At 40.7% G+C, this 13,099-nt stretch overlaps 1 protein-coding gene across 3 annotated transcripts in view; it reads right to left on the bottom strand.

The window, feature by feature from the left end:
* Positions 1–7,612: 7,612 nt before the first annotated feature.
* ARPC3 (actin related protein 2/3 complex subunit 3) overlaps positions 7,613–13,099 on the bottom strand; it is an 11,502-nt gene continuing 6,015 nt past the window's right edge. For 2 of the 3 annotated variants that reach the window (XM_023733816.1, XM_023733817.1), the window contains exons 3-7: positions 12,037–12,113; positions 10,203–10,271; positions 8,995–9,121; positions 8,405–8,499; positions 7,613–7,916 (exon numbers count right to left, since the gene is read on the bottom strand). In XM_023733816.1, coding sequence (XP_023589584.1) covers positions 7,854–7,916; positions 8,405–8,499; positions 8,995–9,121; positions 10,203–10,271; positions 12,037–12,113 — 431 coding nt within the window. In that variant the 3' untranslated portion in view covers positions 7,613–7,853. The remainder of the gene's footprint in view (positions 7,917–8,404; positions 8,500–8,994; positions 9,122–10,202; positions 10,272–12,036; positions 12,114–13,099) is intronic. The other variant, XM_004379087.3, reaches the window with a different exon arrangement.

The following is a 13,099-nucleotide window of genomic DNA, read 5'->3' as shown; positions in this document are numbered from 1 at the left end:
TCACTCAGTCATGCCACAAGTTGTTCTAGGCCAGGGGATATAGCAGTGGACCAAACAAACCAAAACCCCTGTTCTCATGGAGCTGATAATGTAATCAGGAGAGATTAGCAATAAATGAAATAAATAAGTAGTATGACTAGCATGTTACAAAAAAAAAAACAAAAACCCAAACCATTGCCGTTGAGTTGATTCCGACCTATACAGACCCTATAGGACAGAGTAGAACTGTCCCACAGGGTTTCCAAGGAGTGGCCAGTGGATTTGAACTGCCAACCTTTGGGTTAGCAGCCGTAGCTCTTAACCACTGTGCCACCAGGGCTCTAAATAGTATGTTACAAGATAAGCAAACATACTGAAATATTTATGGAAGAAAAAATGTCTGAGATTTACTTTAAAATACTTCTGGGAGTGGAGGAGGGGAAGCAGACAGATGAAATAAAATTAGCAAAATGTTGACATCAGCTGAATGGCAGGTACATGGGGCATTTATTATGCTATCCTTTCAGCTGTTGTGTATGTTTAAATTTTTTTTTTGTAACAATCTGTGTGTGTGTTTTTAAGGTGCTAAAAACGTGAAGAAGAAGGACAAGAAATGTTGGGGTGAGGGCTGCCATTTCAAATGGAGAGGGCAGGGAAGGAGGCCACACTGAGAAGGTAACTTCGGGAGGGGAGTGGAACAGTCTTTTGGAAGGAGAGCAGGAGATGAGTTCAGTTCTGAGCACACTGAGTTTGAAGGGCAGCTGACTACCTACCTGGAGATATCCAGCAGGGAAGTAAGACTTGAGAGACAAGGGTACTAACAAGATTAGGAGGTAGAATCTGATCCCTGTGATAAATCAGCAGTTAGGAATCAGGAAGAAGGCAGGAGTCAGCAAGGAAATCAGTCTGAGAAGTAAGAGGTTGAACTGGATGGTGACTGGCTACCACTACTGATCGTTTTGATCAAAGATTCTATAGAAGAATCCTGATTAAAAGAGGGACCAAAATTCTGCAGAAAAGAATTTCAAACTCTCGTAGAATCCAGACTTTCTGGCTCCATGGAGGCTGGATGAACTCCCAAAGCAACTGCCCTGAGATAATCTTTAAATCTTAAACCAAAAACATACCCTGAAGTCTTCTTCTTCTTCTTCTTTTATTGTGCTTTAGGTGAAAATTTACAGCTCAAGTTAATTTCTCATACAAATATTTATACACATATTGTTATGCGACATTAGTTGCAATCCCTACAATGTGACAGCACACTCCCCCTTTCCACCCCGGGTTTCCTGTGTCCATCCAACCAGCTCCTATTCATTCCTGCCTTTTCACCCTGCCTCTGGCCAGGAGCTGCCCATTTGGTCTCCTGTATCTGCTTGAACTAAGAAGCACACTCTTTACAAGTATTATTTTATGTTTTATAGTCCAGTCTAATCTTTGTCTGAAGAATGGGCTTCGGAAATGGTTTTAGTTCTGGGTTAACAGAACACCTGGGGCCACGGCTTCGAGGGTTCATCTAATCTCAGTAAGACCATAAAGTCTGGTCTTTTTTGAGTTCTGCTCCACACTTTTCTCCTGCTCCGTCAGGGACTGTTTGTTTTGTTCCCTGTCAGGGCGGTCACTGGTGGTAGCCGGGCACCATCTGGTTCTTCTGGTCTCAGGATGATGAAGTCTCAGGTTTATGTGGCCCTTTCTGTCTCTTGGGCTAATATTTTCCTTTTGTCTTTGGTGTTCTTTATTCTCCTTTGCTCCAAGTGGGTTGAGACCAATTGATGCATCTTAGACGGCCACTTGCAAGCTTTTTAGACCCCAGACGTCACTCACCAAAGTGGGATGCAGAACATTTTCTTAATAAACTTTGTCATGCCAATTGTCCTAGATGTCCCTCAAAACCATGGTCCCCAGACCCCAGACCCTGCTACTCTGTCCCTCAAAGTGTTTGGTTGTGTTCAGGAAACTTCTTAGCTTTTGGTGAAGTCTTCTTTAAACCAAACAATAGGGAAGCTTAATTAGTAAAGATTGTCTGCCTTAAGCATTGTGCTCTTTTAAGAACTATCTATATGGAATCTAAGTGACAATGGCAACTTGAAAGATTAGACAGGAAGCTTAGGGGGCAGTGAGTTTATGTTAATGGGGAAGGAACAATTCAGAAAAGGAGGTTGAGAATGGTTGCACAACCTGAAGAATACAATCAATGTCACCGAAGTGTAGATGTAGAAATTGTTGAATTGATGTATGTTTTGCTGTGTACATTCTCAACAATAACAAAAATAAAATAAAATAAAACACATACACACAAAGCATGGGGGTCAGAGACAGGAGTTTTTGGAGGAGGTTGCCAACAGCATTAAAATCTCAGAAACTTTGTTTTACGGCAGATGAACTCTGACTGGGGCATTTGTATCTGACGGTTATTCTATCCTTACTTGCCTGAGCAGCTCATGAACAAAATGCCCTGCCAACCACCTTTACTGAGAAGAGGTGAAATGGTTTGGAAAGACGGCTGTATTTATCCACTCCAGTCATTCCGGCCAATTCTCTGTCCTGAAGTTACTTTTCCCCCCCCCGCAAGGAAGGCTATCACTGCCAGCAGACACTTAAGGGATGGTAAATAATGTTTCCCTCCAAGCAATTTACAAGTGTTGTGTTTTTCCCCCTTGTACAAAAGACAGATCTAAGAAAAATGTCGAATGAGGCTGGGAAAGATTTTCAGTCCTGGGAGGCTGCTGGACGTTTAGAAATGAGCTTAAGTGGAGCAAAACGTTTAAACGTGTAAATTGTTCTCTATTGTATTTGATTCAACACTCCACTGTATTCACGTCATTCTCCATCTGGTAAATGATTTTCCTAACACTGGTCTCTGGCTGCTCATACCAGTGACCTTCCCAGAGCCTCAGTCTCCTCGCGCATAAAATGAAGAATGAAAATAAGGTAATCTCTAGAGTCTCCTGCAGCCCCCAGATTATGATTTTAGAAGAGGAGTTTCATGAGGAAAAGGTCTCATCTCCTTGGATATACAGCAAAACTCCTCAAAATAACTGTCCATCTGTATTGTCTCACATTGTCTCTTCCTATTCTGTCCTGACAACTTCACCGGAAGGTTTTGGAGAGCCGAGACCACGTTTACATTTCCTTTGTGTCCTTTCGCTCACTCGCTCGCTGGCACCGTGTGAGAAATGGAGCAATGCCCCAGATCTGGCTGCACAAATGCTTTACTGAGAACCACAAGGGAACCAAGTGACCTGTTAGTATGGCTGAGAGGACCAGCTCTGGATTTCAGCCAGACTTAGGTTTAGTAATTGCCAACTCTGCCACCTTCCAAGAGTGTAAGTCTGGGCAAGTTCATTATTTTCAGTAGGCCTCATTTCTTCATCTGGAAAAGAGGATAGGAGTAGTATCTTCCACATGAGGTTCTTGCAAGGGTTAAACAGGATTTTTTTAAAAATGTGAAGCTCACCTGTAAATGGGAGCTGCAACATTAACGCAAAGTGGAAGATCATGATTGATGATTTATCTCAAAATCAACGCAGAGCAGACGGGGCCCTAAACTGACACTCTGCTAATGGAATGGCCTTCTGAATTTCTATAAACAAAAACGGAGGGGGAAACAAACCAAATGGCTTCTGGTGTAATAGTATTACATCGAACTCTGGACAGAGCTCCCAGCTTTGTATTAGGGTCTTTAGTATTAATGGAGCCCTGGTGGCGCAGTGGTTAAGCATTGGGCTGCTAACCAAGAGGTCGGTAGTCTGAATCCACCAGCTGCCCCTTGGAAACCCTATGGCGCAGTTCTACTCTGTCCTAAAGGGTCACTGTGAGTCAGAATCGAATCAACGGCAATGGGTTTTTTTTGGTTTGGGGACTAATAATTTTGAGAAAAATAAAAATGCAAAATAAAACAATTCTCATAAATCTAGTTTAAGTATTTCCACATACTGTAAGCTTTTTACAAACGATGACGTGATTAGTGGCATGCGAAAATGATGAATGTAAACAGGATGCTTTAAAAAAAAAGATCAAGGTGACTGTCATCCCCAGCCTATTTTTGGCAAATTTGGTTTCTGTTTTAAAATTTTATTCTCTATCAATCTTTTTTTTTTTTTTTTTAAAAAAGGCAGCCCTCCACGCCTGGTTATCAGTAATGCATCTTACTGAAATATACGCAGGTATGTCTTAGAATGTAGAAGTCCTCGTAATCTCTCCTGCCCCAAGATAATCCCCGTTAACACTGTGGGGTATATGTTCCCATATTTTTTCCTGGAATACATACAATTAAAAAAGAAGAATAGGATCAAATTATGATACTGTCCTCAACTTTTTTTTTTAATGATGTATCTTACGACATTTTTCCATGACCGAACAGACGGAGCCACCTTGTTATTTTTAATGGCTGCATCATAGTTCATTTTACGGATGGAGCATAACCTATTTACCCAATTCCCTGTTGAGAGAGGTCTGTATTCTTTCCAGGTGTTTTGTTTTCCTCCTCAGCCTTCAACAAATCCTCGAAGTGGAATTGCTGAATCAAAAAAAAAATGAACATTTAGAAACCCTATAGCTATTACTAAACTGTCTTCCCTAAAAAGCCAGACCTTATGACAGTTTTCATTAAATGCTGGCATTACATTCGATTAAGGCTGTATATTTAAATCCATTACACTCTACTTCACACGTAATTGATTCTAAACCCTTTGGAAACCTTTCTCAAGTACGGTAACACAACCTTGCCATTATGCAGCACCAAAGGGAAACGTTGGCTGAAGCCAGGATTTTTCGGTCCTGTTGTCTGCGCGCCCCCTGCTGGCACTGATGGAACAGGCCCCACAGCAAACTGGCTTCAACAGCAAAGGTTTTATTTTATTTTTTAAATCACATTTGTTACAAACAAATCTTTATTCTTGAAATCAGTCACTGTAGCTTTCCTTTCTTTCTCTCTTTCTGACTTGTTTCTGAATCTGTAACGTAAGTTTCAACCTACAAGCCAAGATTCTGATTTTAGATAAGAATTTTAAATAGCAAAAAAACCCACCACCAATACTTTTTTGGCTTCAAGATTGTCCTTTTGTATACCTATGGAGTATGTTTTTATACCTATATTCTTGGGTATGTGAAATGCGATACTTAGTCTATAATTCATGTCTTCAGTGAACGGAGGCTTAAGAACATCTAACCCATACATTAAAATCACTTACTAATCTATGGAACTAAAAGGGAAATGCTCTACTTGCTTCTGTAATACCATAAAGCTCCAATGTTAACAAAATTTAAATTTAGTTCTGCTTCTCTATAGATACTGTGGCAGACACTGCTATAGACAGTCTTCCCTTTGTCCTTAGTAACCCAACACAAATAATCAGGGCAGCAGTAGGTTCAGTTAAATTTTTCACCTTTCCAGACTTCCTTAAAGCTAGCGGGTCTGTGGGATCCATACCTGTGGGGGGTTTCTGGGAAGGGTATTTAAAGATGGGACTCAGTTGGCACGCCCCTCCTGCTCTTCCCTCCTTCCCGCCATACTCACAGATGCAAGGGCTATCTTGAGACTCTGAGGACAGGAGCCACATGCAAAGGAGGATACAGCAGGAAAAGAGGAGGAGCCTGTGTCTCTGATGACATCCTCAGATGGCTGCCTCACCCTGGGACTGCCGACTTCCAGAGAGAAAAACAAGCTTCCCTAAGGCACTTCCGAAGTCACAGCCATGAAAACACTATGAAGTGCAGTTCTACTCTGTAATACACGGGGTGACCAGGAGTCAGACTCAATGCAATGGCAACTGGTAGCCAGCTTGGTAAGGGACTGTAAGTTGGGTTTTCTATAGCTTGTGGCCAATACAGTCCTGACATAGATGCTAAAACGGCTGCCTCTTAAAAGAAAAGCCACAGTTTGTAAAGGTGCAGTACAGATGGCAGCGTGGTAACTTTACATCCAAAGGACTCAAGGCACCCCCTGAAATATCTCAACAACCTTAACACACCAGGGAATACATAGTCCCATGAGTTTTTGAGACACCTCACATAATAGCCACTTATGTCAGCCAAATAATGAAAACCTCTTAAATATTAAAAACTGGCCAATATAAATGTCACATAAGGATAGACAATAAGATCAATGGAGTAGAACTGAGAGTTCAGAAATAAACTCATACACTTACGATCAGTTGACTTTTCGACAAATGTGCCAATTCAGTGGGGGAAAAAACAGTCTTTTCAACAAACAGTGCTGAGACAACTGGATATCTACATGTAAAAGAATGGAGATGGGCCCATACCTCACACCATATATGAAAATTAAATAAAAATGGATTACAGATTTAAAAGTAAGAGCTAAAACTATAAAACTCTTAGAAGAAAACACAGGCATAAATCAAGACTTTGGATTAGGCAATGGCTTCTTAGAACTGAAGTTCAAGTGACCAAAGGAAAAAACAGACAAACTGGACTTCATCAGAATTAAAAACTTTTGTGCTTCCGAAGACACCATCAAGACAGTGAAAACACAACCCATGGAATGGGAGGAAATACTGCAAATCATGTATCTGATGACTGATTTGTATCCAGAATATATAAAGAACTATTACAACTCACAATAAAAGACAACTCAATTAAAAAATGGACAAAGGATTTGAACAGACATTTCTTCAAAGCTGTGCAAACAGCCAATACGCACATGAAGATACTCAGCATCATTGGTCACTTGGGAAATATAAATCAAAACCACGAGATACTTCACACACACTAAAAAAAGTTGCCATGCTGTCAATTCCAACTCATGGCAATCCCACGTGTGCCTGAGAACCGTACTCCATAGAGTTTTCAATGGCTGATTTTTTCACAAGTAGATCACCAGGCCTTTCTTCTGAGGTGTCTCTGGGTAGACTCAAACCTCCAACCTTTCGGTTAATAGCCCAGTGCATTAATCATGCGCCACTAGGGACTCTTCACACCCACTAGGTTGACTGTAATAAAAAACATGAAAAGTACCAAGTGGAGGGGAGTAAAATCCCTCCTGCATTGCCGGTGGGAATGTAAAATGGTGCAGCTACTGTAAAGACCAGTTTGTCAGTTTTTCAAAAAGTTAAACATTGAGTTACCATTTGACCCAGCAATTCCAGTCACAGGTATATACCCAGATCTGAAAACATGTTCACACAAAGGTTTGTACATGAATGTTCATAGCAGCATTATTCATAACAGCCCCAAACTGGAAACACCGCAAATGTCCATCAACCGATTAATGGATAAGATGTAGTCTATCTATATGATGGAAATACTGATTCATGCTACACCACAGATGAATCTTGAAAACATTATACTAACTGAAAGAAGCCAGGTAGAAAAGGCTACGTATTGTATGATCCCATTTCCACAAAATTTCAGTAACAGGCAAATCCATAGACAGAAAGTAGATCAGTGGTTGCCTGAGGCTGGAGGAGAGGGTTGGGGGTGACCGGAGAATGACTACTAATGGGGATGGGGTTCATTTTGGGAGGTGATAAAAATGGAATTAGATGGTGGTGCTGGTTATAAAACTTTGTGCATATACTAAGAACCACTGAATTGTGTACTTTAAAAGGGTGATTATGGTATGTGAATGACAGCCCCCCTAAATTTTAAGTGAATGTCAAAGGTAAGCAATACAGACGTAGAATGTTAGAAACGTGTTTATTATCACTTATTAAGCACCAGCTTAATATTGCAAAAAAAATTTCAAATCATCCTTCCATAACCTCCCCGAATTCTTGATAAAGAGAGTTTCAAGTAAAGACATGCTTTCTTCTCTCTTCCATGTAAAACTTTATGAAATAAACGCAAAGGACTGTGTACATCTTGCTGTAAAACGCTGCCTGTGGCTGCGGAGACAGTGTCTGCCCAGGTTCCCTTTACTGTCCAGGTCCTGAAAGACTCTTGTTCATGAACTGTCTCTTCACAAAGCAAGTCCACCACTATCAAGGGGGGGAGAGGGGGAACAAAAAAGAACGAATGGTGGGGGTCAAATCACAATGTAATTTCAAGGGTAAGTTCAGAATTCAAATTTATTTAGTAACAAAATTTCTCGTTAGCCCGGCAGCCCTAACATTAAAACTCCTTGCAAGCACATGTAAAATTTTCATTTCTAGGCTCACAAGTTACTCAAAGGAAGGACAAAATAAACATAACACATTCAAGACACATCACACAAAAAAACTCACTCTATGGGCTTACAATGCTCTGACAGAAGAACATATGATCAGGAATTTTTTATTGTCTGCAAGCCATTATTCAGTTTGATTCTGTGAATTTGTACTATGTACTGGGTGCATCCTCAAAGTTAAGCAACGTGGTAATGCAGAAACTACAAGTATTCTGACAGTGAAATATCTTAGCGTATTTAATGGTGGCTACAGGGCAAAAAGTGACTCATGAATTAAACAGGCAAAGAAGAGGGTCTTACCTTGCTAGGTTTGTCATTCTGAGGGTCAAAAACTTTCTCACAAAGCCTCAGTCCCGTCTCTTGCCTTAGCTGCTGTAAGTAGGCCCTCATCACTTCTAGAACGAGCAGCAGGTAGAACATTAAGATTATATTTAAGAAAACATCCCACATGTGCTGGCTGTTGGTCTACAGAAGGCCTAAACCAAAAACCCGTTGCACTGAGTCAATTCCGACTCACAGAGACCCTACAGGACGGAGTAGAAACTACCCCACAGGGATTCCAAGGAGTGCCTGGTGGATTCGAACTGCAGATCTTTGGATTAGCAGCTGAGCTACCAGGGCTCCAGACAATGCCCAGTACATTTCTATACATTCAAATAGAAATGACAGTCCAAACGGTTTTATAACTGGACTTTTTTTGGTCCAAAAGATTCTCTGCACGTCATATTTGTTGCCAAGAATCTTTTGTGAAAGTGACTAATAAGATAATTTATGTACTAATGATTCCACTCTCGGTCTGCATACCAGCCAAGGCAAGAAAAGGAGGAGGGTGGAAAGAGAGAAATCTTCTCGTGCCATGTGAAGAGAGAGGGAAGGTACCCTGAGCTTACCATCTTCCTGTTTGTTTGCAGGTTTGGCGTAAATGGCATTAAGTGGAAAACCGGGCTCTCCAGGAATGGGGAAGTTGGTGATTCCCAGGGTGTACATTTCTTTCTCGCCCTGGCTTTTGGAATTGCACTGGGGAAAAAAAAATTCATGTGCACTGTGTTACAGGGAACAGGATAATATTCAAATTGCATTTTTTTAGTCTAAGTAGTTACGGTGGAAGTTGTTCCTGTTTTTTGTGCCCTTTGACAATTTGGTGAAACCTATGGGCCGCTTCTCAGACTAATGTGTTCAAGTGAATAAAATAAAACACATGGAATTACAAGAGAAACCAAAGAGCAAATTTATGACACAGTCATCTATGTGCTTCTTTTTTAACACACTAAATAACGAGATCTAGCAATGGACCTAGTAACTACTGCTATTGGGAAGTAGCAATGAGTGTGAACAAAATTTCAAAATATCTTCAACTCTAATGTAACAGGAAAATACCATTGTTTCTAGCGGAGAAACAGTCACAGGTGTTGCTAACACTACTGTACACCAATGCCTACGCTAATAACTGAAGAAACTGCTACATTTCAGTGAGAGGTCAGTGAAAAGAAAGATGCCATTTTTTTCCTACTTAAGTCCTTGAATTCTATCCTTGGACCCCAGGTTAAGAACTCCCGAGCCAAGGACTTAAAAATAATTTGTCAAGGTTTCTATCTTGAACATACGTGAGGAACGTGCATCTTGGTTCAACCAAGTATATGAGACCAAATGGGCAACAGCTGCCCAAAAGCAAAGATGAGAAGGCAGGAAGGGACAGGAAACCTGGACCAATGGACACGGGGAATCCGGGTAGAAAGGGGGAGAGTGCTGACACATCGTGGGGATTGCTACCAATGTCACAAAACAATCTGTGTCTAAATTTTTGAATGAGAAACTAATTTGTGTTGTAAACTTTCACCTAAAACACAATTAAAAAAAAAAAAAGACTTCTATCTTGGGAAAATACATTTAGAGCCTTAAAACGCAACTACCCTGTGTTGTTGTTGGACACAAAGAGTTTAGAGAACTACATTCAGGTTGACCTCTTAAGTTCATGCCCTAAGTCAGAGGAAATATTTTCTACTTGTCCTCAAAGTCTCAACAGATTCCAGATGGCTAGAAGGGTAAACATCTATTAGTAATTTAATGTCCTGGTATATGGTCATCCAGGGTTAGTTACCTTCTGGAGTTTCTTCAGGCATTCAGAAATGTAGAGTGTTATATATATCAAGGTCCTATCCGCTTCGTTCTATCGGAGGAAAAACAAAACTTAAAACACTCTGGATCAAAACATAAAAATTAGGTGCAATAAACGAATTCAAGCCTTTTCTTTTGATTATCTACTGAAAACTGGAATAGTATAGCATTCAGCAGCTAACCAAAAGGTTGGTGGTTTGAGTCCACCCAGAGGCACCTTGGAAGAAAGGCCTGGCAATCCACATCTGAAAAATCAGCCACTGAAAATGGTATGGAACAAACTTCTACTCTGACACGCAGGGGGTCGCCATGAGTCAGAAACAACTCAATGGCAACTAACAACAACAACGTAGCATCAAAAACTGCCATTCTTCAAATCCACAGTTTTCCGAAGCCCCCTTTCTGCCCACTCCTGGGGAGGCAGCCCCCAGCTTCCACCCTGGGCTGCGTGGCTGCTCTGGTCTGTCTGGGCTCCTCTCTCTCTGGTTCCTGAGGAGCTGTGCAAACAGCCCCCAACTCTGTGTAGGAAGCAGAATTAATAAGCTGCCTGGAAAATCTGAGGCACACCATATGCCTGGCTAATTTTTAAAGCCCCTTTCACTTCAGGATCCCTGCCGAGAACAGGAACATTCGCTCCTCTAAAGGAGGAAGCAATTATTTCACAAGGGACTTGTTCTTGAGGAGTTCCATCAGCCCGACATCTTGGCCTACCCAAAAGGAAAATGTGGAGAAAATGAACAGAAGTGGATCAAATGTGGCATGCACTTTAGGTCAAATTTTACACAGACTTATAGTTTAAAAAAACAAAAACAAAACCACAGTTCCCTATTTTTGAGACCATATCATATTCGGGAAAGAATAGAATGTGGCAGAATTATATTTATTTACATATATTACAAATCAAACATAACACTCAGACCCTGCATTAGGTATACAACTCTGTTAACAGTACAGAACATCTAGACTACAGTTTGTAGCTGAAAGGTCTACAAATAAAAAATTCCCATGCTAGTAGATTCAAAAAGGTCAAAGTCTGGCAGACAGGCTAAAGCTCCATATTCTAGAATATTATCAAGAAAATTCATTGACATTCCTTGTAACTTGCTCATAGCAGGAGCTTACAAGACTTTTTCCTTTTTTTCCTTTGCCCTTCTCCTTTTCTGTCACCTTCCTTCAGCCTTCCTCTTGACTCCACTCCTCACAGCAACTAAGAAGCAAGAGTCATGAGTGGGTGCTTCAGGGTATAGTCAGGGTCATTAAAGTTTACTTCTCTGCCTTAGGCCCAGGACATACAAGTATATAAAAAGTAACACAGCATACAGGACTCTTCGGTTTTGGACTAGTCCTAAACAAAACATAGGGCTAGAACATAGTAGGTGCTTAATGAAGGCTGAATAAAGAAGTATCTAGGCTAGGAATTGGTAAACTTTATCTATAAAGGGCCAGATAGTAAATACTGTAGATGCTGTGGACTATACAGTCTTCAACACAACTACTGAAGTCTGCTTTTGTGGTGTGACAGCAGCCACAGACAATACTGAAACAAATGAGCATGGCTGTGTTCCAATAAAACTTTATTTACAAAAAGAGGTTGCAGGCCCAGGTGGCAGCCTTCAGGCTGCAGTTTGCTGACCTCTGGTATAGACTTTGGATGGCAAAAGAGAAACTTTTATACAGAGTCTAACAGCAGGCACTGTTCTGGATTTTAAAAAATCATACAATCTTGTTTTATTCCATTTACTCCTCACAAGAACCTTGACCGTAAGGTAGATATAATCCCCATCAGAAAACTAAATATTAGAAGCTCTGTAACTTACCTTGATTTCATAGTTTTTGAAGAACACATTGGCCTTGAAGTAATAGATGGCCTCATCTACAATATCTGTATCTTTTGCTAAATAAGACATAAGGGGAGAGGGCAGAGAACGTCAGCCAAGTGCAAAACACAACACTTAAAAAAAAAAGCTACGAAGAGTTCCTTAAAAAGTTAAATACAGAATTACCAAATGACCCACAATTCCACTCCTAGGTATATACCCAAAAAAACTGAAAAGAGGTACTCAGATAAATCTATGTACATGCAAGTTCATAGCAGCACTATTAACAATAGCCAAAAGGTGGCAACAGCCCATCCATCAACAGATGAATGGATGAACAAATAGTGGTGCACACATATAATGGAATAGTATTCGGCCATAGAAAGGAACGAAATGCTGATACATGTCACAACATGGATAAACTTCAAAAACATTTTGCTAAGTGAAAGAAACTGGACATAAGAGGTCACATATTTGTTTGAAATTCCAGGCATATGTATATGAAATTCGATAACAGGCAAACTCATAGAGACAGAAAGCAGACTGGTGGTTACCAGGGGCTGGAGGAGGAGGAGGATGGGGAGAAACGGCTTCATGGGGATGGGTCTCCTCTTGGGGTGATGAAAATGTTCTTGGGGTGATGAAAATGTTTTGGAACTGGACAGAGGTGGTGGTTGCACAACACTATAAACGTACTAAAAACAAAAACCAAACCCACTACCGTTGAGTCGATTCCGACTCCTAATGACCCTACAGGACAAAGAACTGCCCCATAGGGTTTCCAAGGCTGTAATCTTTACGGAAGCAAACGGCCGTATCTTTCTCCCGCAGAGCAGCTGGTGGGTTCAAACGGCCGACCTTTCAGTTAGTAGCTGAGCACTTAACCATTGCGCCAATAGTGCTCCTGGTAACTGTACTGTCACTAAAATATTCACCTTAAAATGGTTAATTTCATGTTATATGACTTTCACTCAATAAATCATTTAAAAAAAAAAACTATAAAGGGAAAAAAAAATCCAAGTTCAACTGTCAAAAGTTTTTGGGGTTAGATAAAATAAAACAA

Source organism: Trichechus manatus, unplaced genomic scaffold (genome assembly GCF_000243295.1).
Source record: "Trichechus manatus latirostris isolate Lorelei unplaced genomic scaffold, TriManLat1.0 scaffold00061, whole genome shotgun sequence".
In the NCBI taxonomy this organism is placed as follows: domain Eukaryota; kingdom Metazoa; phylum Chordata; class Mammalia; order Sirenia; family Trichechidae; genus Trichechus; species Trichechus manatus.
Note: the sequence above shows the minus strand (reverse complement) of the source record. Positions and strands in the feature narration are given on the sequence as shown.